This window comes from Scomber scombrus, chromosome 22 (assembly GCF_963691925.1).
Source record: "Scomber scombrus chromosome 22, fScoSco1.1, whole genome shotgun sequence".
NCBI classification, from domain to species: Eukaryota; Metazoa; Chordata; class Actinopteri; order Scombriformes; family Scombridae; genus Scomber; species Scomber scombrus.
In genome coordinates, this window is record NC_084991.1 from 11528479 (window position 1) to 11554014 (window position 25536).

General features: G+C 41.5%; 1 protein-coding gene across 1 annotated transcript; it reads left to right on the forward strand.

Moving 5' to 3' along the window:
- Positions 1–25296, forward strand: znf800b (zinc finger protein 800b). The gene is made up of 12 exons (XM_062443348.1): positions 1–81; positions 11189–11300; positions 13125–13479; positions 16632–16727; positions 18154–18297; positions 20408–20588; positions 20801–20981; positions 21076–21238; positions 21493–21854; positions 22044–23225; positions 24146–24262; positions 24860–25296. The coding sequence occupies exons 2-11, from the start codon at positions 11244–11246 to the stop codon at positions 24245–24247; spliced, it is 2823 nt and encodes a 940-aa protein (XP_062299332.1). The 5' UTR covers positions 1–81; positions 11189–11243; the 3' UTR covers positions 24248–24262; positions 24860–25296.
- The last annotated feature ends 240 nt before the right edge of the window (positions 25297–25536 follow it).

The window sequence follows — 25536 nt, forward strand, 5'->3', positions numbered from 1 at the left end:
CCTCCGGACTCGAAGTAGCCACGGCCGCGCAGTTTTACCCCTTCAAACACACTATTCCACCACCCGTCCATCAATTAAAAGGTAAGGACTTGTTTTTAGTACGTTTCAGCGGGACTGTAGGGCTGCGGAGCGGGTTAAAGCTCCTTCGCTTTGGCTTCCCGAGCATGGTTGTTTTTGCAGAAAATGGCGTCATCGCCCTCTTGTTTCTGCCTGGTCGCGGTGGGGAGAGGAATAGTTTCAGAGACTTGTAGCAGCCTCTACGTGTGGCGTGTACCTCCTCAAAGACCCAGTCAGCTACGACAATGTGTTTTATACAACATTAAATCGTCAGAATAGGAGACACTTCATGATTTCGCTCGGTAGAAGGACGCGCAAAGATGGAAGGGTCACCGGTCCTGTGCGCCAAGCTGCTTCTTGGAAAAGGTGGCACGGAGCCGCAAAACGCAGCGTTTTACATTCATAATAATGCCATCCACCCCGGCTCTAGGCTAATCGAAATGACCGATGATGGTTTAGGGTTATTACCAGAGTGGTGATGGACGTATTTATGGGAGTGCTGCACCTTGTCTTTGTGTGTATTTTATTCGGGTGAGCTCGTTTTTACGCCGCACTCCCCTGCCATGCTGCAATCGTTATGAGGGGCCTCTTTTTACGGCTTGAAAGGTGCATTTTGTACTTGGCTTTTCCTTTGATCAAGTTAAGCTGCCCCTTTGTTGCTCTAAATAGTGGCGTTTTTAGGCTGACAATATAACCGTGTAAAAAGAGATTTTCGGGGATAATGGGGGTGATGCAAATCGTGCCATGAGAATGGCGACTGCCCTGCGCTCTGGTTCGCTGGTTGCCAGACGAGGACAGCCTGAATAAGATAAAAAAATAAGTCTTTTGGACGAATCACATAGTTTGCACAAAACTGGGGAAGTCCGGCGCTGCGCAATGATTGTGCTGCTGCTTTGCGCAGAGCACAGTGGCAGCTGCTGTAACCGCCGCCACCATTTCGCCGCGATATTTTTTGTGTGTGTTGGCCAACCTTTTGTAAATAGTTGGGGACTCTTGGATAAAAGAGCACAATAGTATTCATGAAGGCCCTTTATGGCCTGTGAATGCGGTTCTAAGTCCCTCTCCGGCTGTCCTGTCTTTCCCCGTCAGCTACGTGCATGCGTCCTAGCACTGGCCACCACACATCCACCATAGCGAGGCCACTCGGTTCCCTGTGAATACGCTCTGCTTGGTTCCTCCTGTGGCCAAAAGTCGAGGACAGATCGCGTGCTGAGTGATAGGGTGCAGGCCGTCACGATCAAATCGAAACAATCACAAAACATCAGCCATGGAGACTGCTCATCGCTCGCTCCGTGCACATTTTTATTAAGTTTCCTGAGTTATGCAACCGCATCCCCGTAGAGCGAACTGCTCATCCGCCTTTATTTACTCGTCACCCACCACCGGATGGATATATATGTGTGTAATATCAGGTGAATTGGACCAGTCCCCGCGGCGACGACAGTGAATTAGGAAGGTATGTCATTTGCAAATCACCCAGTGCCATTTGCGTCACAGCCCGCGGCCTCGCACGCCCATGGGGGGCGATGGAGTTGCAAATGGAGACTGTGTGTGTGTGCTGACGCTGCCCCAGCTGAAAGGGAACCAATAGACACGGACCCGGGCGGTAACAATCGCCGTGCGCTTCCACTCTCCAGTGCACCGACTTGGGATTCCGTATTACACCGGACGACCGCGCAGTTTATTCGGGATGGTTAGCTTTCCATCGCCCTGCTTGGGATGCGTAAGTGGATGCGTACATACACACACACACACACACACACACACACACACACACTGGTGAAACCTGCTTGAGGGCTCGACAGGCCAGCCGGAGAGGAGATCCGCCTGGTGCTTCCCTCATGGTGTTCGGTGCATGTGGCTATTGTGCGGTCGCTCATGTGTGGATAAACGTCTTTCTACTGGATCGTGACGATGTGACCGTAAAGCTTTATTAACAGCGCACAGAATAAGGTTGGATTATGATTCGGACATTGGATGAAGCCTCGCGTCGGTTTTTGTTACATCCACAGCGCGCCACGCGTTTCTGGTTTTGGAGATGAGCTGGGGCGTTTTATCCAGGAACGTTTTATTTGTTGCTGCTGCGCTTTTGGGCACTGTGCGTGGACTCACTCACCAGAGCTCGCAACTTATTCACAAGGCAGAAAAGTCCCGGAACTAGAAAGTACAGATTCAGTCAGCATTGATGTTATTTACATGCTCACTGTGTTGGCAATCGATGCGATTAATATCTAATCAATAATGTCTGATGATTGGTACCATAACACCTGACATATACGTCTAATGATATAAGCAGGTATTAATACACAAAAGTATTTTTTTTGGCTTTTAGAGGATACAACATGACTAAAACTGCAATTGGTTGAAATGTTAGAATAGGTTGTAAATATTTACGATTGGAATGTGTGTTATATTGACATAAAATAATCTTGACATAAAAAGATGCTTTGGTGATATGTTCAGGTTTAGGCTGTGTTTGCATGTACTTAGTGACAACAAACAACACTTATTGCGCTTTGTGTTTCAGACTGCTATCAAGTGTTGTTATGGGTGCAGGTGTTAAACAAATTAGGGCAAATAGACCAGTACCTGCACCCTGAAACATGCCCCCTCAGTCAGATATTCATCCTACACCATCTGATTCAGACACCTCTGCTGTTGTGGACTCTTGAGCATGTTTCATTTGACTACTATTCTTATCATTGTTATTTAAGTTTTCCATATTAAGACACGGCTTGGTGCAACTTTGAACCTCCATTTGGCTGTTTATTTAGGTATGTGATTGTTCAACTGGAAAATTATTTTTTGCTATTGCGTATTGATCAAGTTCAGATGCAGGGATGATTCTGCTGTACACGTGTCGTAAAGTTCATTAATCAATTCAGATTAGACCCTAATACCATCACCCTCTCTAAAAGCTGTAACACTGAACCTGTGTAGCTCAGTAGAGGTGGCCAGTCTAACCTCGAGGATGAATATGAATGAGTAAGTAGGACATCCGAGAAGATAACAAAGTGGGTTATATACGGAACAAAAATAAAATGGAGGGAAAAAAAGATTGGCCTGAAGTTTACAGAAATACCTTGCATATTTCCACCAAAAAAAAGTTGCATAGCTTTGTGACCGATCTGATATTTATTTTTCCATATTGTTCCCCCACGTTACAATGACTATGAAGTGTCCCAGGTATCATTGGCCTTTACCAGAGTGGCTTCTAAAGCACAACAGTTTAATGATGTCAGTGTATGATTCAGTCCGTTTAATGATGTGCCACTCTGTTCAGTCACTGAGTCAGCTCGTCAAACCCAGTGTGCAACTTTAGTCAGTCAACAAAACCATTAACCTGCCAGTCAGCCTGGAAGATATCCATTCAGTCTCTTGTACATCCTGAAAATTAGCCGGCCAAGTCACCAGTGACTCCCAGAAAATGAGTGTGAGCCTGCCAATACTTAAATGAACTAGTTATGAAGTGAGGATGTGAGGACATTTAGAGAGGCCACAAACCAGTTACTAAGTTCACATGTCTAACCTAAACAGATGTGTTGTTGTGTCAGCGATGAAGATGAACGCTGTGAGTTTCCAGCAAAGCTCGAGCTGTCAACAGAGGCCTGCTTTGTCGACATTATGTTATAAAAGTCAGACGATCTATTCAATAGGTTGTAAACATTAGTTTCCCCTCATCATAGGATTGTTAGGTGATAGTTTTTGTCTTTTTTAGGGATTTTTGCCTTGCAATTTAATGTTGACATCACCACTGATAGTTCAGCGGCAGTGTTTAATTATACGTTTACATGTGATTTAAGAGACTTTACTTTAAAGATCATATGCTTCGCATCCACACCTGGCCTGAAAACGCCCGTCATGCATCTCCCATGGAGCTGTATTTATTTAAATCTACGTCCGCGTCCCTTTTTTCCACACTGTGCTGCTGCATCTCTGTACGTTGCTTTAATGTGTCTGTGTGTCTGTAAATGTACAACGCAGAAATTTTCACTTTCACATCTGGTTTTGAGTATCCAGTGTCAATTTTTAGCCAAATCCATTAGTTGTGTACAAAGTGTGCTGCCACAGAGCGGGTTCTGGTTTGATTGGGTGATGAAAGTTATCACAGCAAAAAAAACAAAAACACACACACACAAGTGGAGCTTATTGCAGCCCCCTAAAACAGCATATGTTTCACTCCAGTAAACTTTGTTGAGTAATGAAATCTGGGCAGAAACTGAAATGTTGCTGTTGGTTGACTGAATGGTATTTTTATAAGTTAGTTTAAAATACAAAACCAAAAAATAATCAGTGTAATTTGTGTGTTAGTTTTTACCTCTCAGATATTTCTCTATTTGCAATCACATATGTGTTGAAAATTATTTGTCACCTGTGATTTAATGTTTGTTGTTATCTTAATAAGGATCAACTGGTGTGCATTTATAAGTGAGATCACGTCTTTTTATATGTTGCCACGAGACATTACTGTCCCCCAACGGTCATATTAAACAATCATCTTTAAAAGTCAGTCAACTCTCCTGAAGTGGTTAAATCCACACATTTTTATTTATGATTAATTTATATTTACAGGTACTCTGATAAGCTTAGCATGTTTAACTTTTTTCAAGTGTCGTTTGGCATTTGTGCATCATTCACACTGTGGTTTGTCTCAGGAAGTCCTGCACGAGTCCTGCCAAGCTCACATAGGTGAGGAGAAAATCTGTGAGAAGTTTTAATAGTGCCCACTTTTGGAAAAAAGCTTGTCTGGTTGTTTCTTTTTTATTTTTCTTGGCACAGAAAAGCCATAATGTAATTTCATTGAGTGTACTTTATGTATGTAGGGTAAACTTGTTTCAGATGACCTTGATGAGATGGATATGCAACAAGACTTGTCTTTGCTGTCCGTTAACCTGTAGTAAGTTTTTACTTGGTGAGGTAGCACATTATTTTATATTTAAGTTTACCCTACAGTGCCTTAAATGTCAGTGTGTGTGTATGTAGTGAATGCTAAAATATTGGCATTTTTCTCATGTGTGGCTGAACACTGGCAGAGTACAGTAAGATTAATTTCCTAGATTTCAAACATTAGGAGAAGCAGAAGAAAGGGGGCATCCCCAGCACATGAATTTCTGTCATTCAGTGATGTCATGTGTCAGCTGGAAAGGTGCGTTTTTAACCACTGGGGATCTCTGTCAGTAGGCCATATCATTGCTCTCATCCTTTCCTGTGATCAGGTGACATCAGTGGTGTGTCGCAGGCAGCATCATGTCAGAGAGCGTGGAGCCTCTCCATTAGGAGGAAGTCCTGTCATTCCGCCTCCGCACAGCCATCAGAAATAACTGAGAAAGCAGTGGAGTCAATAGGACAGTGCTGCACACTGATATTTGTTGGCATACATATATGCTTACATACACACATTTATATTGGCTGAAACATGACAGACTAATGTTCCTTTATTGGTGGAGGAGCAAAGACGCTGAGGTGCGACTGTGTGACGGATGAGAAAGTTCTGCTCCTCCGACATGGATTTAGCTCATCTGTTCCATCTGAAAGGGCAAACGAGGATTTGTCTCCTAAAATATGAGTCGTCCCCATATGGGAAACGCTTTGATAAATTGATTGCTTGTTGCTGGTGCAAACAAGAGTCACCGTGATGTATCGCTGAAGATGAGACTTAAACAAATGTGCTTATGAAATATGTAACATTGGAGAAGATATGATGAGGTGCATTTGTGAAATATTGTGTAACGGTAATGTTAAAATATTATTTATAATGAATGTCAGGTGGCTTTTTTTATTGTTGCTGAAAATGGCACGTATGTAAAACTCAGCTTCCTATGGGAGAGGAGAATTTGACACCTTATTTTCAGATTTTTTAGAGATGTCATTTCATCATTTTCTTTCTCAGAGTGCATCATAGGACATCTGGGTGTTTTTTTTCTCTGCTTCAAATCAGCAGTCAGGATATCAATAGTCACTGTTCGTTTGATTTTTATTTAACAGAGATCCAAGAATATGTTTTAAGTATGATATTCAACTGTTTACGGAAGACTAAGGCACATTTTTAACATTTTAGTTTATCTGGAATAACTTGAAAACATTGCACCTAAAATGGAGTAATACTTGAATTAATGATCTGGCAACATTAAAAGCCTCCAGAAGTGCGCAAGTTAAGTGAAGTGTAGATTCGGAGGCTGGACCCAGGAGCCCCAGGACACCTTTGCTCTCATTACCTGAGTCAGAACAGAAGTCACTTCACAACTACGACTGTCTGTTGCCACGGAAACGGGAGAATCCCTGGTGCCGGCGTGTTATCTGTGCATGTGTATTTTGTTTAAAACCGTCCTACTACATACAGCCTGTTTAGGAGTGAGTGAAGAAAGTGGTTTGCAGATGTTAAGACAGTTACGCCACAGCGGGGCTTTTAAAGCCCAAGTCCGCACTGGCAGGTTTTTCTGAAAGACTTCTCAACAGAAGTAATTAAACTGATGTTTTGCAACCTTCTTGAAGCCGTAACCCGCTTAAATGAGACTCAGGATCCCAAGACAAATCTAGTTGTTGATTACCATATGAAGCCTGCGCTGTAGATGTAAATTAAGGCCGTAAAGTCACTTTTGTGTTGTGACTGTGACCCACGCAGAGTCAGACTGAGATGTTCCCTAATGCAAAGAGCTTTTTATTGGCGGTTTTCAAGATAATCAGTTGTCTAAAATTACAGATCTATATATATTTGCCCTTCCCTGCTTGTTCCTATTCATGTCAGCAGGGTGCTAGGATGCATCCCAGCATGCATTAGGTGAAAGGTGCTACAGAGCTAGCAGATAAGCAGAGATAGAATTTCTCTCAGGCTCACAATTTAGGCCAATTTAGAGTCTTCACCACAACTAGATGTCTTCAGACTGTGGAGGGAAAGTCATAACAAGCACATAGATTTAGTCTTTAAATGTACTATAAGAAGAGAGGGGTAAGGGAGGGATGAACTTTCTTAAATGATGGAATTGGTCGTTTTTAAATGAGGTTGTTTTCTGGCTTCAGTAGGCTGGACAGACTTTCCGGTCCTAATTTCCCATTATAGTTAATGGTGAGTGTTAATCTTTTTCCCCCTGATATAAATAGAACCTGGAAAGGTGGAGAATGCATTAATATGCGTTCTCTTAATTCTGGTTGAGTGTGACTTATTTTTATCAAATAGTTCTGCTTCAAAACATGTTCAGAAAAGGTTTAGGAATGAAGTCCCTGAATTATACCCCACCTGTGGCATTCTTCCGGTGTGTCTTCATTTAATGTCAGCTGCTAGAGAAACCAAACTTGGATCAACGCAGCACAACACCAGAAAACAACTTCTATTCCCATGTTTGATTTGGACCAGTACCGCACTCTACTCCTGACAGACTGATGTTCCCTCGTCTTGTTTTGACTGCAGTTTGGCTCGTTTGTTAAGTAAAAGCTACATCACCGCAATCGTACAGTTTTAATTGGATCATTGTCAAAAGAAGTTGTTCAGAAAACGTCAACCGCAGTTTGAGGATAAAAAGACCCGTCAGGGTTCTTAGAGACGTCTGGAAATCTGGAAACATTTTTTAGTCTAAATTCAGGAACAAACTGAATTTGTCTACACAGTCATCACTGGTCTGTCTAAAACAGTCAGCATACATCTGGTAGTACGAGGAGTGTGATGATCTCTTGGCTATTTGTGTCTGTAATCGTCATCAGTGATATAAAACATGTTTAAAATTTTGACTGCAATTTGGGAAAATCTTGGCACATTCCTGGTTAAAACTGATTACAGTGTATCTGCAAAGACCTGTAATTGTGTGATGGCTTTGTAAAAATCTCTCCACCTGGCTTCGCTGAATAATACTGCAACCATTATTAATATTATGCAAAAATATTGTTGTTCTACATGATTGACAGTTTAAAGTGAAATTAGTTTTACCAGTCTAATTGCCTCACTTCAATTAACACCAACTAAAATCATCCAATTCAGTCGGTAGAAGCTGTGAAAACGAAGCCACGATTTCCTTCAGGTGACTTTATTGAAGTAGACGGGCGACCCACCGATACTTTCTGACGGAAGAGTCACCAAATACAGGAGTTAGAAGCCTTGTTTTGTTTTTAATCCCCCGCAGCACACCCTCTAATCACAGTGATACCTCTGTGTTCAGGCCCATACCTGTGTGATAACATGATTTACACAGCTGTTACCTTGAAAGGTATTTAATTTCCCATTACAAGGCCTTAAGAGCAGCCTGACCTTTGTCTCTCACTCAGTGGCTTGTTGTAGACATTGTTAAAGCAGACAGTCTCATTACTAAAGCTGTTTTTTTATGCTTTGAAATGTAACCATCTCACCTGTGGCTCAAGCTTTGCATACTTTAACTACCACACAGGACTCCATTTATGTGCCTGAGTGAAACGGTTGAGCCATATCACGTCGTTTTTTTAATAAAGATATGTGTTGTGTCGGGGCTGCCCTTCTGTGGCCTCTTTTCTATGTTGCTCTGTAACCAATGTCTTGTTTTTTGGAGACATCACTGGACTACAAAACTTTTAAAATAGGAAACATTTCAGGTTCGAGCTTTGTCTCCCTCTGCTGGAGTTTCAGTGGAACTACAAATTTACACAAGTGGGCACACATAAAGTCAGTGTTGTTGGTTCAAGCTCTGCAGAGGCTTTTTATTCTATTTCTCTCCAATTCTCTGACTATACTGTATATTCAATGTTAGGTTCCCTACAAGAACCTTTCTTTTCTAGCAGTTAGTTTGTATTTTCACTACTTTATGATAATTTCTCATAAAATCACAGGATGAACATGTTTGTCATCCTTTGGGAGAGGTTAGGATGACATGTGACGTAATTTCAATCAAATAGCAATGTTTTACCATCATGCTCTCATATTATGTCCAGTTTTTTGGTGTTGTCTTACTGTCTGTCTAAAGGTTGTCTGCCTGTGCTTAAGTCTGTCCATATGTTTGGGACGCCCGCAGCATGTCACGCTCAAACTGCAATAAGCTACCTTCACTTGCAGCTCTTCATCTTACCAGGTCACTATTCCGCTCTCGCAATGATTGAAACTAATCTATAGACAATAAAAGAACCCAAACATGTCCATATTTTCAAGTTCATAGGTTGTTGTTTTTTTAATATATACATTGGTGACAGGTGGGGCTGCACATATTGTAGATAGTTGTCAAGGGAGATTAAATCATACAACAGTGACGCTGCTCTGCATTCCTCAGCGCATCTGAAACGTGCCGAGCTGGTGGAGCAGAGCAGCGTGGTGTCAGGTGCATGAGGCCAAGTCGGACCAAACTGTTTTAAGTTTGATCGCCACTAGAGGGCAGCAACAGATGTTATTCTACCATTGATGCTGTAATAAAAAAAGTTGATGTAAAAATGAGATGAAGCATACAATTCGATGCAATGTTTCACTTATCATTAGTGGTATAATCAAAACTCTTTTTATACCAGGGACCTTCATTCAATGTTTAATAGGGGGTACAGCATAATGAATTCAAACTGGTCAAAAGAGTGAACAGATGTATTCTATAATACACCAGAAATTAGTTATAAATCAGAATAATAAAAGAGTGATAAAACTATTAATCCCAGCTCCTGTCATGTATATTTCTGAGGCAGCTTCCTACTATAACTATTCCCAGTGGAAGTGTGGTGTGTGTACTAGTGTGTATTTGTGTGTATGTTAACTTAAACAGTACTTATTTGCAAAGAATATTTGTGGCACATGTTTTTAAATGCTGATCCACTTGCAGTATATATGCAGTAAACGTGTGCTTGGCCCTTTAAGTTGCTTTGGGAAAAGCATATATCCATCAGCGTCATGTTAGCTATGTTAGTGAAGCCGGAGCACTTGTTTTAAATGCAAACAGAGACAATGCGCCTCATGCAGAGTAATGGTGCAGGTAACATGAGTTTAATGTCCTGCCAGCAATATGATGAGCAGTTGCATTAACATTGTGTAAAGTGTGGATGAAACATTACTGTGACCTTAAAATATTTAATTCTGTTTTATATTTAGATCTGGTGTCTGGCCCAGTGGTGTCTCAGCACTCTACATCATGAAGCTGTTATGTTTGCTGTGTGTGTTTCAATGCATGATGCATGCTTTAATATGTTGTAGGTGTACAATTTGGCTATAATTTTGTTGTTGATTTTAGTGATAGTTTGTCATTTCATCTAACTTATTGATGTTATCTTTTTAAAAAACAGGGATCTAATTGTTGCATTTATGGGTGTTAAAATACACCCATAAAAACAAGGCCAATTTTATTTTGTATTGCTTAATATCACAAACCACAGATTTGCCTCTTTTGCACCACAATACACCATCCTCTATTATTATAGCCATGATTCAGATGAGGGAAAACTCCCTCAAAAAACTATAAAAATGGAAGAAACTTCAGGAAGTGAGAGAGATATTCTTCCATGACATACAGACATGCAATAGATGGTGTGTACAGAATAGATCCAAATAGCAATATTACACAAATACAGCATGAACAAGCAACACAGCCAACTAAAACCTTCCGACAAGTTAAATGCAGTAAACAAATTGTATTAGAATATGACAATAATGATCATATGTGCACACCCATGTCTGGCAAGCTTAATTTGGGCAACATTTCCAATCTTTGAAATTGAGATTTGCGGCATAGTTCTATAATACCTTTTCTACAGCACAAATATATGCATGTCTGTTAGCATTGCCATTGTCAAAAGGATCTGTGTGTGGCATTAATTAATTGCTGTTTTTTACTGTATGACCATTATTATTCTCTTAACTGTAAATGTGTGTGTATGAGTGTAACAGAACACTTTAAATGATGAGTTGTTATGTGTGTATGTGTGCATGGGTATGGGTGTATGTATCTATATGTCTACATATTTGATCTATTTCTTTTATTTAAGTGTGAGATGTGTGTGTGAGTGATGACCGAGGATGGAGCTCTTTTAAATTTCGTTGTATTAACCTCAATGCAATGACAATAAAGACAATTCAATTCAATTCAGAAGGTAAAAACTGAGCTGATACACACAAATATGCATTTCCTGCATACAGATTTACATCCTGAAGAAATGGTGCTTTCATGCAGTGCAGTGCCTCTGCTCATGTGGATTGTTGTTGCAGGTTACAGGTGTGTGCCGGTAGTGAACGTGTGGTGCAGCAGGCCAGTCTTGGCAGCATGGTGAAGGCCCAAAAGTCAAGTGGGAGGAAGAGCACTCATTGTCTCCGCAGAGAGGTACTGAAAAACACACAAACAAACATCAAGGCTTGGATGTTATGTTATTCACTGTCAGATTGTGGAACACATGTGTGATTACCCTCCTATGCACTTTGTCATTTTAACAGCTACCGTCATGTAAAGGTCAAGTTTTATCTTAATGCTCAGCTCACCATTATATCACCTTTAACAAATATAATATAACTAAAAAGGCATAATCTGTATTCCATTATCCTACTTTACCAGACACTGTGCTTCCAACCAGCAGTGGCCAGTGACCAGTTTTCTGGACAAGGACAAAGTCTAGTCCTGGACTTTTTACATTTTTCACTTGACATCGCCATGAAGCGTTATTTAGTCCAGCACTAAACTTCATCCCTGTCCTGCAAACCTATGCTAAATGTCTTATCTTTTGCCTTTGTTTTATATATCTGTATGTATAACGTTGTTTGAACTTTAATAATACAAATGACAAATAAGAAAACTAGTTTAATATATTTAGCTGTAGATATGAATATGGATGATATATTTAATGTTAAATAACCAATAATACCAATCATAATAATTATAATCCCCCCTCTCTTTAATCTATGTTTCATCTGTCTTAATGTACTATTCAAACTGTTGATTACACCTAGTTTGATTGAGCAGAAAGTGGAAATTCACACCTTGTCCACCGACTGTAATCAATCCTCTTTCTCCTGCTTTAAGCTCCCCGCTTCCCAACGAAATATGAAATTGAGTCATGAATAGTTGAGTGATTGATCGACTGTGAAATTGTTAACTGAAGGGTGGAACCTCCTGGTATTTCTTTTCACATTTGGCAGTCATGGTGATTTCTTTTCTGGCCACAGTCACACAGAAGTTTTAGTTTTTCATAACATATGTTTTCCTTCCACTCACACTTTCCTATAGGGCACGACCCACTCGTGAGATATAACAGTACTTTATGGCTGTAGTAGGTGATGTGTGTGTAATCCTGTACAGATGGCTTCACTGACATGTTTAACATACTGCGAAACTGTTGCTCATTTGATTGTGCTGCAGTAGGCAGTGTGTGTTAGTGTGTGTGCACAGGGATGACAGAGTATCCAAGTGGCCCACTCGTCCTGCGGTGATGTGCTGTAATGTGCCTGAATAGTGGAGTCATTTGTCCCTCTTCAAGGGCGGCAGGGACACACGGAGAGAGGGAGACACACACAGACAGAGAGAGAAAATGAGGATAAATTGGTGGGTGGAATGGGAGGGAAGATTGGGGACTTAGAGAGGAAAGGAGGCCTGGTCAAGAGACAGAGCTGCATACACACACAACACACAGACTGATGTATGTGCACATACTCAAGGGTTGGTTTGGAGTCACTTATCTGTTGAAGGGTGAATGTGTGTGGCAAGGTTATTTTTCCCCTGTAAGATCACTGAAAGCTCAGGAGACATGACAGCCACACACACAGACACATACACACACACTTCCCCCTCATTCTGTTCAGCAATATAAGCATCAACAACTCATTTTATCAGTATTGGTTGTTGTCTATTGCATTAGTGATTCAATTCTGATCATGTTTCCATGTATGTGTGGTTTTTTTTAAAGTATTTCTAGTCAGTAGGTAACAGTTTTTTGTACATATGTTTTATTCTCATGTCAAAATGATTAAAGTCTGGAAATCCTTCAACTTCACTTTGCATGTTTAATATAAGTGTAAAATCAAGATATATTCCTTTCTTTTCTAAGTAATATGAACCACATTGTTCTTGTCCTTCTTCCTTTATGTTATTTAATAAAATTATATAATAGTGATTTTCTGCAGTTCCCACTTTTCATTTCTGGTTTTGCTCCCACAGAGTGGTGGCCAGACGGAGATGGAGGAAGTCCAGCCTCAGTCAGACGCCCAGCACTCACCAGAGGCAAAACCCCATGGAGGGGAAGAGTCCTCTGATCAACCCCAGCTCCAGACTTCTGACTCCGCTGAGGCGCTGTCTGAGAACTGGGACCAGACAGAAACTCAAATGGATGGCCAGGAAAAGGAAGATTCTGCTTCCCAGCTCAAGGGCAGATCATTGTGGAAGCCCATTCCTCCTCTACTGCCTCAGCCATCTGAGTCCAACGGCAGCACTATCCCTGAGACCAGAGACCAGAGCTGCCAGACTGAGGATCATCTTCAACAGACCAGCGCCGGCAGCCATGGTCATAACACAGGTGGGTAAAAGTTGCTTCCCTCTGCACTTCCTGCTGCTTTGATTCATCCACCTACAAGCTAAAACTGTCCGTCAACTTCCTGTTTAGCTTCAGTGCCAGACCCTCGGAGCAACCTGGCAGTAGCACTGCATTAGGTGTGCACTGCTGGTTCGCTTTATGAAGTTTTTTATATGAAACTCAATATATTACACCATCTTATATTTCTCCCACTATGACTGAAGGGTGGAATGGTATTAAATGAAGCAACCAGCCACTTACAAAAAGCCACTCACTCAAAAGTTTCCAAAAGGTTTTACCCAGTTAGAACAAGATTAAAACTTCAAGTGTTTTAACTTGGAAAATCAATCTTTTCTCCAACAGGATTCCCAATAAATGTCTGCTCATCTGTTTCTTGGAGTTTTTGGCTTGTAGCAAATTACATGAAATATGCACAGCCTGGGAGGCATGAAAATATAGAATGTAGAACATTTTATATGAAAAAACAAACTACAGGTTTTCTAATTGTTTCTGAAATGTAATGGCTTTCTCTACAGAAATGTTCTGGCTCAAAGTTGGGAGACAGCTCAGGTTGATCTCCTGAAACCACAAGCATGAAGCACTGCCAACTTCAGTTTATCACTTTAGTTGACAGCCAGCTTGTTTCATGGCTCTAAAGTTATGCTAACACATTGATACTGGATTGTAAAATGTTCTATGTGGTTATAAAAACTGGCATTATGATATTAAGGTTTCTGCATAGTGCTGATATGTTTGTTTCCTTCTTTCCTTCCATCATTCCAGCTTTCTCGCCCATATTTCTCTCTTCCTTTTCATCGTCTTAACTTCTCTGCTTCCTATAAAAACAGATGCAGATGACTTGATTTAAATGTAAAGTCTGCTACTGTGAGTTAATTTCTAACTTGCTCAGAAAACAGTTGCACCACTCAGAGTAAAAAGAAGCTGTTTGTGTGGACTGACGTTGATTGGTTGATCTTCGACCTTTTTACGGGGGGGGGGGTGTAGAGGTCGAGGGGGGGTCACTGACCTGCGCCACTGGGATTATAGCAGTTTGCCTGGGAGAGGTGTGGGGGGATGGGGAAGAGGAAAGCACATTGTGTCACACATTAATACATACTCTCCTTCTCTCTGTGTCAGAACCTCTCACACAGTTGTCAGTCACATTTCTAACTTTCTTTCTGTTTGTGTCTTTCTGGGTGTGTCGCTCTGTCTGCTGGCCTTTTTGCCGTCTGTCTTTCATTCGGTCTGTCTCTCTCTCTCTCTCTCTCTCTCTCTCACTCTCACAGACAAACACACTAGCCAATTTGCACTAACAATGCTATGGGCATTGTGTGTGTGTGTGTGTGTGTGTGTGTGTGTGTGTGTGTGTGTGTGTGTGTGTGTGTGTGTGTGTGTGTGTGTGTGTGTGTGTGTGTGTGTGTGTGTGTGTGTGTGTGTGTGTGTTCAGATATTAAGCCAACATAGCCAACTTTAAAGTATTGTTACTCATAAGTAACTCACCTAAATAAGCAGGAAGTTAAAAATAAATAAATAAACAAAAACAAATCTTCCGATTGACAACAGTGCATCTTGGCTAACATAAATTACAGTTTGTGGGCTGTAATTCAAGTGCACACTTTACTTTGCAAAACCCCGCCAAACTGTGGACATTTGTCACAGCTGGAGACATTGTCTTATTTGGAGCTTTGTCCCTGCCATTGCTGTTACAAAATGCTCTTTTTGTTGCAGCAGAAATTATGTTCTCCCTGACACCTTCTTTCACATCAATATGATGTGAGAAATTAGCATTGAAAGTGATTACAGGGTCTGCGGTGGCATTTGTCAGTGTAATTGGTCTGCTCTGTGGCTGTTTACCCCCCTCTGTTATTATGCCCATTGCTATGAAAAGTTAGGATTGTACTGATGTAAAAGTTATTGGGGAAAAAAGAATGAAATCAGGTACAATGAGAGCACACAGCCAGCTGGCATTAATAAAGCAGGAGCCACTGCTTCACTTCTGGTTTATATTTAATGTTCTACAAAAAAACAAAAGAGGTTGAGATCAATAAATTAAATTAATTTGTTCGTTTCTTTTTAGTGTTTATCTTTTCTAAGGCAGAAGTGTATGCTTTTGACCCTGTCTAGTGTTTTGGAAAAGAATGAGTCTGTTCTCTGCAGGATTATAGAAAAAAAACAACCTGTTTTGTTTAGAAAATAGACTTACAATAGACACACAAATATAGTAACAAAATCCTCTCTGATCTAAACTGCATATACTGCAAATTCACTTAATTGTGCTAAAATGTTAAAAAGGTTATCGCCTTAGTGCCCGTAACAGTATTCCTGTGACAATCTAATGATTAAAAGTAATTAAGAATAAAGACTGTAGAATAAGAACAGGTGAGTAAATCAAGCAAAACTCCAAATCCCTACCAGCATCAGGATTGCTTCTCTGCTCTCGCTGATCCTGCACTCTCCGGTGATCTGGAACATTTTCCAATACACATCAATAAAATCCTTGTGGTCACGCTCCTGCTTTGGCTGATAAAGTGTCACTGCGTGAAACTAAGGCTGAAGTATCGGAGGCTGTGTTGCCTCTGACCACTGGTGGACTAAGCACTAAAATGTGTTATGTGCCCCTCACTTGTTTTCCTCTAACCTCTATCTAAGCATCACAGAGAGATTTCATTAGCACTGTTTTTTTTTCTTTAACGTTTTTTTTTCTTTTTGTTCACGTCTTGGATGCAACTAAGAAAAGAGTGGATATATTTATGGAAATGTTGGTATTAGAAGATAAAGATAGATGGCCTGCTTCCTCAAAGTTATCCTTAAATGTGTATGTGTTTGTGTGTAAGGAGGTAATGAGGTCAGAGTGAATCACTGTCCCATCACTGTGTGACTCTAATTGTGTGTATCCTTTTGAGGACACTGCGATATACTTTGTGTCTTAATGGGTCCCCAGAATTCCCAGGTGAATGTGTACTTCTCAAAGACCATCATGCTCTGATGTAATTATATGATCACTGTGATAAAATACAATCTCTCTCTCTCTCTCTCTCTCTCTCTCTCTCTCTCTCTCTCTCTCACTCTCTCTCTCTCTCTCTCTCTCTCTCTCTCTCTCTCTCTCTCTCTCTCTCTCTCTCTCTCTCTCTCTCTCTCGCTCTCTCTCTCTTTAGGTCAGTGTGTGGAGCCTGGAGACCCTCCTCTGCTCCAGCAGCCTCTGCAGACCTCCAAATCTGGAATTCAGCAGATAATTGAGTGCTTCCGTTCAGGTTTGTGTGTGTTTTGTCTCCGACTGTTGTTCATACATTTCTTATTTACTGTCTTGTTTTATCTCCCTTCATTTATTTTGTATGTGTGGGTTTATTGTTTGTGAAGCAACAATGACTTCATTGTCTTTTCAATTTTCTTCCTTAATATATATTAAAACTGAACCACCAACAAAAAAATATAGAGCACTTGCCCCATATTTGCATTAAATTGACTTTTTTTTATATGATATTGAGAGACTTTATCAATAGTTTTGTCTAAAAAAATATAGAGAACTATCCAAATCTAGATGTAAACCAGATTTTATCAGACCAGAGGTATCAGTCAGGCCAGCAAGTTCCTCCATACAATCATGCCCAACACAGCACAGTTGCATCTATACCAAGCCAGTGGCAAAGCAGCACAGCTCCATTTGTACTTCCCCTTTTAGGATAAAAAAGGGTTATTACAATGGAAATAATTAAATTTTGGGATGAAGTCTTGGTCTCCAGGAAACCAGTGTACGTCAATGTAATGTCCCCTGAAGTGATAGAAACATGACAACATGAGTGTGTATGTGTGTGAGAGCCCATTGTGCAGCTAGTGCCATTTATGTGTGAGTCAGCCAAAGATTTCACTAATTTTGCATGAAGTGTGTGTGTGTGTGTGTGTGTGTGTGTGTGTGTGTGTGTGTGTGTGTGTGTGTGTGTGTGTGTGTGTGTGTGTGTGTGTGTGTGTGTGTGTGTATATTCAACAGAGAATTCAGTGTTTTCGTCATGTTGTGCACAAATATGAGTCAGATGTCACAAAATGCACAGAATATTTTTACACTTTTATCTGGACAAACACAATTCAGTTTACTGTATGAGTCAACTTGCTGACAACAGTGAAGCAAAAGTAGCGCTTAATACAAAAGTGTTTATCATCTGACATCTGGTAAATGGGGAAAAACTTTGAAATTGAATCAATTAAATTAAGATGACACATTTCTCCCACAGGCCTTCCAATACGTACTGGACTACTAATGCAATATTGATGAGATCATATACATTACTTTAGGTTACAGATAATTCTTCATATTTGAGATGAGATATTTATTCGTACACATTTATTTGTTTTTAAATTGTGCAGCCTGAAACCCGGCTCATTACTAGAATACAATGTTCACCTTTTTAATAACCTCAAGATTTAAAAAATGAATTGCATCTTAATGCATTTATTTAACTCAGGTGTTTGCAGTGAATTACTCCATGCAAATGCAATGTCTTTAATGGCCATGGTAACCTGGAGCCATCAGGTCTCGGGGGTTCACTAGAAGAGTCATCAGAACAATGTGATGTTGTCTGTTATGCAACCATGATTAGACAATATGCTGTCTTTACGCTGTGCATGTCTTCTCATTCTTGCTGAAATCAATAAAAGTAATCACTGCTTCTCTTTGGCTTGCAGGCACCAGCCAGCTGAAACACATGCTGCTGAGGGAGGTGGACACCATTTTCGAGTGTAAACTCTGTCGCAGTCTATTCAGAGGCCTGCCCAACCTCATCACACATAAAGAGTACTACTGCCTATCACGGCTGCCTGAGTCTGACGGTTAGTGTCCAAACGCATTGGCATGCAGACACGCATACATACAGAAACAGGACTAGAATATTTACACATTCACATTTATAACCATAAACCTCATCATAAAAAGTTAATGCCCTGAAATCAAAGCACAAAATACATAAAAGTAAGAAGGAATACCCCAAAGATCAATAATGAAATCAATAGACAGAACAGGTAAAACTCAAACTCCAAGAGTCGGGGAGTTCATGCATTCTCAGGTTATGCAAATGTAAACCTGTACCGATCACACAAACAAGCAGAGACTCCCTGAACGAGGCAGGAATCAAACTGGTTCAACCCAGACTCACCTAGTTTAGTTTACACACACACACACACACACACACACACACACACACACACACACACACACACACACACACACACACACACACAGGCAGGCAGGCCGGCCGATGCACAGAATCATTGATTACTTCAACCTCTCCTAAGGCTCCTCCTCATTTTACTTTTACATTCTGTCGCTCCAAGATGTCTTCTCTCTCTTTTGCACCATCTGCCTCCCGCTCATTATTCTCCTCTCATCTCCTCTGTATGTATTCGCACGCACGCACGCACGCACGCACACGCACACACACACACACACACACACACACACACACACACACATACACACATACACACATGTTCAATCCATCAATCATTTCCTTTACTTAAAGTGCAGTTTCTTCTCTGCTCTCATATCACTAAGGAAATTGACTTTGATCGTGCAGCCTTTTTATTTTATCTACTTCTCATTAGCCACTCGGTGTCTCTGAGTCTCTATTCTTTGCCTCAGCAGAAGTGTTTTAAGAAGTTGTAGGAAAATTATGAAAATCCAGTGCTCTTGTTCTCTCGCCTCCTTTTTAAGAAATAAACCTCAACACAAATGGTCAATTATATTTTGCTCAGTTTTATCTACTGTAATGATTGCTGTTGTTAAAAAGAACTTTGTTTCATCACAATCTTCTTTTCATCTGCTTGTGGTCTTAATTAAGTTGATCCGTGCACCACTGACTTAATATTTCTCAATCAAGACTCTATTACCAGTGTCTGAAAGTGTGTCGTATTGTTATTTTGATAAATGACCACATTGGAGTCTACTTCTCACCATTGAGACTCTGGGGATTCATTGTGTGGTTACTGGATAAAGTGTTTTTCTTTATAAGCAGTGTTTTTCATCATCCACCTGACAATGGACGTACACAGTCTGCAAAGGCAGTATAATCATTTGTAGTTCATTTCTAAAGTGCCTACAATTTAATAGCTCTTTCTCTATTTCCTCTTTATCTTCCATTTTAGAGAATTTAATGAAATAATCACAAGAAGTTAAATATAAACATCAAGGAGGCAAAATAATTACAGTACTGTTCAGTCACTGGTACTGTAAAGACACTTTAAAAGGACGTTCTCTGCGATAAAAAGTGTACCAAACTGAAAGCATTCAAACAGAAAATGCTGTGTGACGGTAAACCCTCATTTTTTCAGTGCATAAATAGAGATACCAAACCCATCACCATTCTAACCATATTAAGCATTTTTACTTTTAAAATTTGTTCAGTACCACAAAAGAAATTTGAAAAAAGGGGTTACTGGCTTCTGTGAGATGACGTCTGTTTATATTTTTGAGCTTTTATCTGATCTTGTGACATTAGGCCAGACTGTGCTGTGGAAAAAGATGACTTCACAGCTAAATGAATGCTCGTGTTTACATTATATTGTATGATCAGAACAATCATTCATTTTGATTTAGGTCAGATCATCATCTACTCTCCTGTGCTCTTTCTTAAAAGTGCTATCAGTTAAACATGACTGTGTAATCGAGGTGAGCTGACAACATATCCCTCTCAGTGACCTTCCCACAGGGATTTCTACCAGTGCTCCCGATTCAAATGCTATACTAGTGCAAAGCATACTATGGGTAGTTCAAGGAACCTGGGAGATTCGAGCATCCCCAAGAAAATTGAACTGCGCTGAGGCTGCCTGTTTAGAAAGACTGAAATCTGAGCAGCCATTAAAATAAGAGACATAATTGGCATTGATTAGAAAACTCTTTTGATAACTTGTACAAATTGGGTTTTTTTGGGTTGTTCCTTTCTAGGTTCTCCAGGTGACGACAGACAGAGTGTAGCCATTAAGGATTTATTAGATGCCATATATCCCAGAGTCGACCGGCCAGACTATGTGGTCCGACTGGAGCCCATCCAGACCACCACCAAGGCGGTGTTTCAGTACCTCACCACAGAGGAGGAGCTGGCTAGATATCCATCGCACACACCCAGGTAGGTGGCGTGTAGTGTAACCTTAAAAATGCAACTTATCTTCTATTCACAGTTCTCACTTCAACAGAGCAACACTACATTCTTCATCTACACAAGGTGCAGACTGGACTTTGTGTTTTATCCAGATCCTGTCACTCTAGTCCCTCGCTGGGGGTTTTGACTACTTCCTCCCTCCCATAGTCTTTGACTATATGTGTCAACATGCTTCACAGTGCAAGAGAGAGCCCGGTAGTGTGGGAAGGAGAAGCAGTGGAGGATGTTGACAACAATCAGGCCAGTCAGCCAGGAGGGCCAGAGAGTCCAGGACACAACCAGGGACAGAGAAGATGGGAGGCTGAAGAGGCAGCTAAAGAAGAGACGCCACAGCCTGAAGATGAGGGATCCACTAGTGGGGTAAGTGACTTGGCGCATCAGAAGCCACGTGTAAAAAGAAAGTTTTATACAATAACTGATAGAAGGATTTCCTCTCTTTGCTTTCACCATCCAGGTTGAGGATGTGACAATCTCCTGCTGTCTGTGCGGTCAGGACTTTAACTCACGCCGCAGCATTAGGCGTCACTGCCGCAAAATGCACCAGACTAAACTCGAGGAGCTCCGAAAGTTTACAGAGACACGGACAGTTCCCACAAGCCTGCTCTCTATGGTGAAAGGTGAGAGTTGACTCAATAGTTACAGTGCAGACTTTCCAAGAGAAACTGCCTGAAATAAACAAAAACCAAACAGTTTCTCACAGTTCTCAGCTCTGTGTATGCACATTGGATGCAGAGCAACTGTAGATTATTTTTTATTAGTGGTCCATTTTTATAAATAGGGTGATCTCTATAGAATTATTTATTTGCTAAAAAAAAGTTTGGTCCCTTTTGTAGTAAATAAACAAGACATTTTTTTTCTCACTGTTATGAAGGTCGGCCAAAGACTCTTAGCACACCTACTGGAAAATCCTGCCCAGTGTGCCTCAAAACCTTTGCTACTAAAGCCAACGTACGCCGTCATTACGATGAGGTGCATCGTGGTCTGCGGAGGGACACCATCACACCAGGCATTTCCTCACGACCTGGCCCGCCCTTCCCTTTGGAGGTCACGCCCCCCAGGAAGAGCAACACTTCCTCTCCAACACGTAGCCACCAGTCCAAGTCTACTCCTGTGAACTCTAAAACAACTCCAAACCCAAATTCACCAAAACCTCAGAGTCCACTTCCAGCCTCTCCACAGGCGACCCCGGCTTCATGTCGCTGCACACTCTGCAAGAGGAACTACAGCTCTCAGGTTTGCTATGTTTACCCGCTCGCATCTTTAGGCTCATCTAATTGGGAAATCCACACAGGGAAAGGGAGCAAAACCAGAAAATATTAGTAACAATATTTAACCGTTAGTTATATTAATATTTAAACATTTTTTGTTTTTGTCTGCAGGCAAATATATCAACTGATCTTTATTTGTATCTGTGTATTTCAGCTTATGTTGAAGAGGCACATGCGTATTGTCCACAAGATCTACAGCATGAAAAGTAACAAGTCTGCTACCACGTCAACCTCCGCTACCACGGCAGCCACTCCTAGCAGCAGCAGTGCCAGCCCGGGCCCCAGCAACAATATCCGAGTTAAAGAGGAAGCGGTAGAACCCTCAGAAGAGGAGGATGAAGAGGACATTGACAGCAGCCCAACCCCGTCTCCCAGCGATAGCACTGGCCCGAGTAAAGGTGTTTCTGTGGCACCCAGCGTCATGAAAGTGAAGGAGGAGGAAGCCCCGTCAAGCCCGAAGCTGACATCACCCGTATCTTCATCGGGCTTGCGTGCGGGCAACACTAGCAGCGGAGGCGTGGGCAACAAAATGACTAAACTGTCGGTGGGTTTTGACTTCAAGCAGCTCTTCTGTAAGCTGTGCAAGCGACAGTTCAGCTCACGTCAGAACTTATCGAAGCACATTGAGCTGCACACGGACGGCAACGACATCTTCATTAAGTTCTACCGCTGCCCTCTCTGTCGCTACGAGTCACGTCGCAAACGTGATGTCCTGCGCCATGTGACTGTGGTCCACAAGAAGTCATCTCCGTACCTAGCGAAGATTATGCCCAAACTGGAGAGCAGGGCAGTGAAGAGGCTAGCGGAGGTCGTCCTCAACAACACAACCCCTAAGAGGGCGAGCAGCGGGGTCAAGGAGGAAGTGAACGGACGCCACACCGCATCCTCCTCTTCCTCCTCTCCCTCACCCCCTGTCACTCGCAAGCAAGAGTGCTCCACACCTGCCCCAACCATTGGATCAGCCTTGTCCTCCTCCTCCTCATCTACTTCTTCCGCGCCGCCACCAGCTCCCATTACCCGGAAACAGCAGGACCTCTCTTCTACAGCGTTCACCCCGTCCCCTCCTGTCACTCGTAAGCAGGAGAGACAACAGACACATCAGCACCGCCCCGTAACCCCCCCGATGACCCGCCGCAGTGATAAACACACACACCAGCGCAACTCCTCCTCTTCCTCCACCGCCACCGCCACCTTACCGAACCAAACTCCACACACCCGGCGGCACGACACCCAGTCAGAGAGCAGCAGCACCGGGACTTCCTCCACTGAAGTCAGGGTGACCAAGAACTTCTCCCTGCACGCCTGCGACCAGTGTGGACGGGCCTTTGCTAAGAAGGTAACAGATTTTAAATTCACTTTGAAACACTTTGTGGGCTTTTCTCATATTATTCCCCAAGACTAGTATGAATTACAGAGATTAAAAAGAACTACAACTCATCATCAGGGCATACAATGTGATGGATAACCACCTCATTCATCACCCTGTATGCCTTGATCAAGACTCTACACAAAGTAACTGAATCTATGAGAGAGAAGTCGTTGTAGGAATCCCATATAATAGTTTTGGTTTTTTTTATGTTCCACCACTTCAGCATTTGTCGCACTCTTCCTCTTCCTCACAACTGTCTAAAAATACTTTGAAAGCAGTGTCCAAACCATTGAAGAGGATGTGTAAATAACTTGTATATGTGAGGAATTAGGAAATAACAGGATAGTAAGTAGTAATTCTATTTTCTTTGATTAAGTGATTAATTTAAGTTTGTAGCTGCCCACATCTGGCCAAACACAATTTGTAAGAAGTACAGATAAGTGGATTATGTGATCAATAGAAAATTAATTGGCCACTATTTTGATCAAACAAAAATCAAACATTCTCTGGTTCCAGCTCTTCAGATGTGAGGCTTTGTTGCTTTTCTCTGTTTTGATATGTTTGTGATTTGGACTGTTGGTCCAAAGAATAACATTTAAAGATGTCACTTTGGTCTCTTGGAAATTTCAAGAGGCATTTTTCACCATTTTCTGATGTTGTCGAGAGCAAACAATTGCTTAATAGTCAAGCAAATTATCCATAGATTAATTTATAATCAGTATAATTTAGTTGCAGCCCTACTATCAAGACACATTAACTGAATAATGACATCATGTATTTACCAGAATCAGGTGTTCTCACTATCTGCATTCTGCCTGCTGAGAGATATAAGACCTACTTCTTAAACGTGTACATAAATTATCTTTTCTTTCCAATTTTTTCATCAGTTGTACCTGGAGTCTCATAAGCGAAGCCATCGTAATGCGGCAACAGCAGCAGCCAGCAGGAGGAAAGGAGTCAGCACCCGCTCCAAATCCCTGGTCTGGTGAAAACATACATACACTGTAAGAATTCAAAAGGTTTACCTACAGCACAAGGACTCTGACACTTCATCGCTGTTTTCTTCTCCTACTCTCACTTTGCTTTTTTCTTTCTGCCTCTGAGTTGCACCAGATTTCTTCCTGTCTTTGTTTTTTCTCTCCTTCTCTCTCAGCTGCTGCTGCATTTTCACAAACCACAAAGAGCGCTGCTGTGAGCAAATTTGAGAACGTCTGTGTGAGTGTGTGTTTGTTGGCTTCTGATATACGAGTTTCCTTTGTGCCAAGAGGTGTGTGCGTGTGTTTGTGTGTGCTTATGTTTGTGTAGAAGACCGTTCCCTCGGGCAGAGATGAGAAACCACCGTCATTCTGCAGCCTTTAATTGACCACTCGGCACGTTTACCAGCTGTTTCCTACGCTCTCCCTTTGGCAGATTTCTCTATGTATCCCTCTCCTCATTAGAAATCTTCCTCTTTTTCAAACTGTTATTTTCTGCTCCTTGCTTATCATTACCTCCTTTCTTCCCTCCTGCCTCTCTCTTGATCCGTCCTCTCACTTACTCTGTTCTTCCTTTTGTTCTCCTCTTTCCTCATCATTCTCATCTCTCTCTCTCTCTTCCCACAGGTCCGCAGGGGATAATGGTGGAGCGAGCCACTGACAATGAAGAAGAGAAAACTTCTCAATTGGGGAAAAAAAAAAGACTGATGGAACGAGCACAGAGAAGAGATGAAGGAAACAAGGAACAATGGAGCATGATGGAGGAACAAAGGAAGTACAGAGGAGTTTCCACCTTTTTGCTTAAGAACCAAATATAGTATTGGAGATTTTTGTATAGTTTCATTATGAAGCCAGCCAGCTGTAGTGCACAAACTGGCCGGATGGTGGCGCTGCTATTCACGGAGAGACTGTAGTGAAAAGGAGATTCACTACTACTGTATATATCTATATTTACTTACCATAGTATGTAAATGCAGATCCATATGCAGATGACGGACTTGTACTGCTTTGCTCTTGGTAAACTGCCGTTAGCAAAAGGATTGAGACAGACTATGGAAGTGTGTGTGTGTGTGTGTGTGTGTGTGTGTGTGTGTGTGTGTGTGTGCATGTGCGCGTGTGTGGTGTATGTATGGAAGAGGGAGGGAATCAGAACTGGATTGTATCCTCCAAAAAACTGACTGGAAAAAAACGTTTTTTTTCTTTTTTGTTCGATAAGAAAACGCAGAATTTGACACTTACAAAACCTAGGGTCCTTAGCTATTAGCATTTCAAACTGATTAATTTTCAACTTGTACTGTATGTAT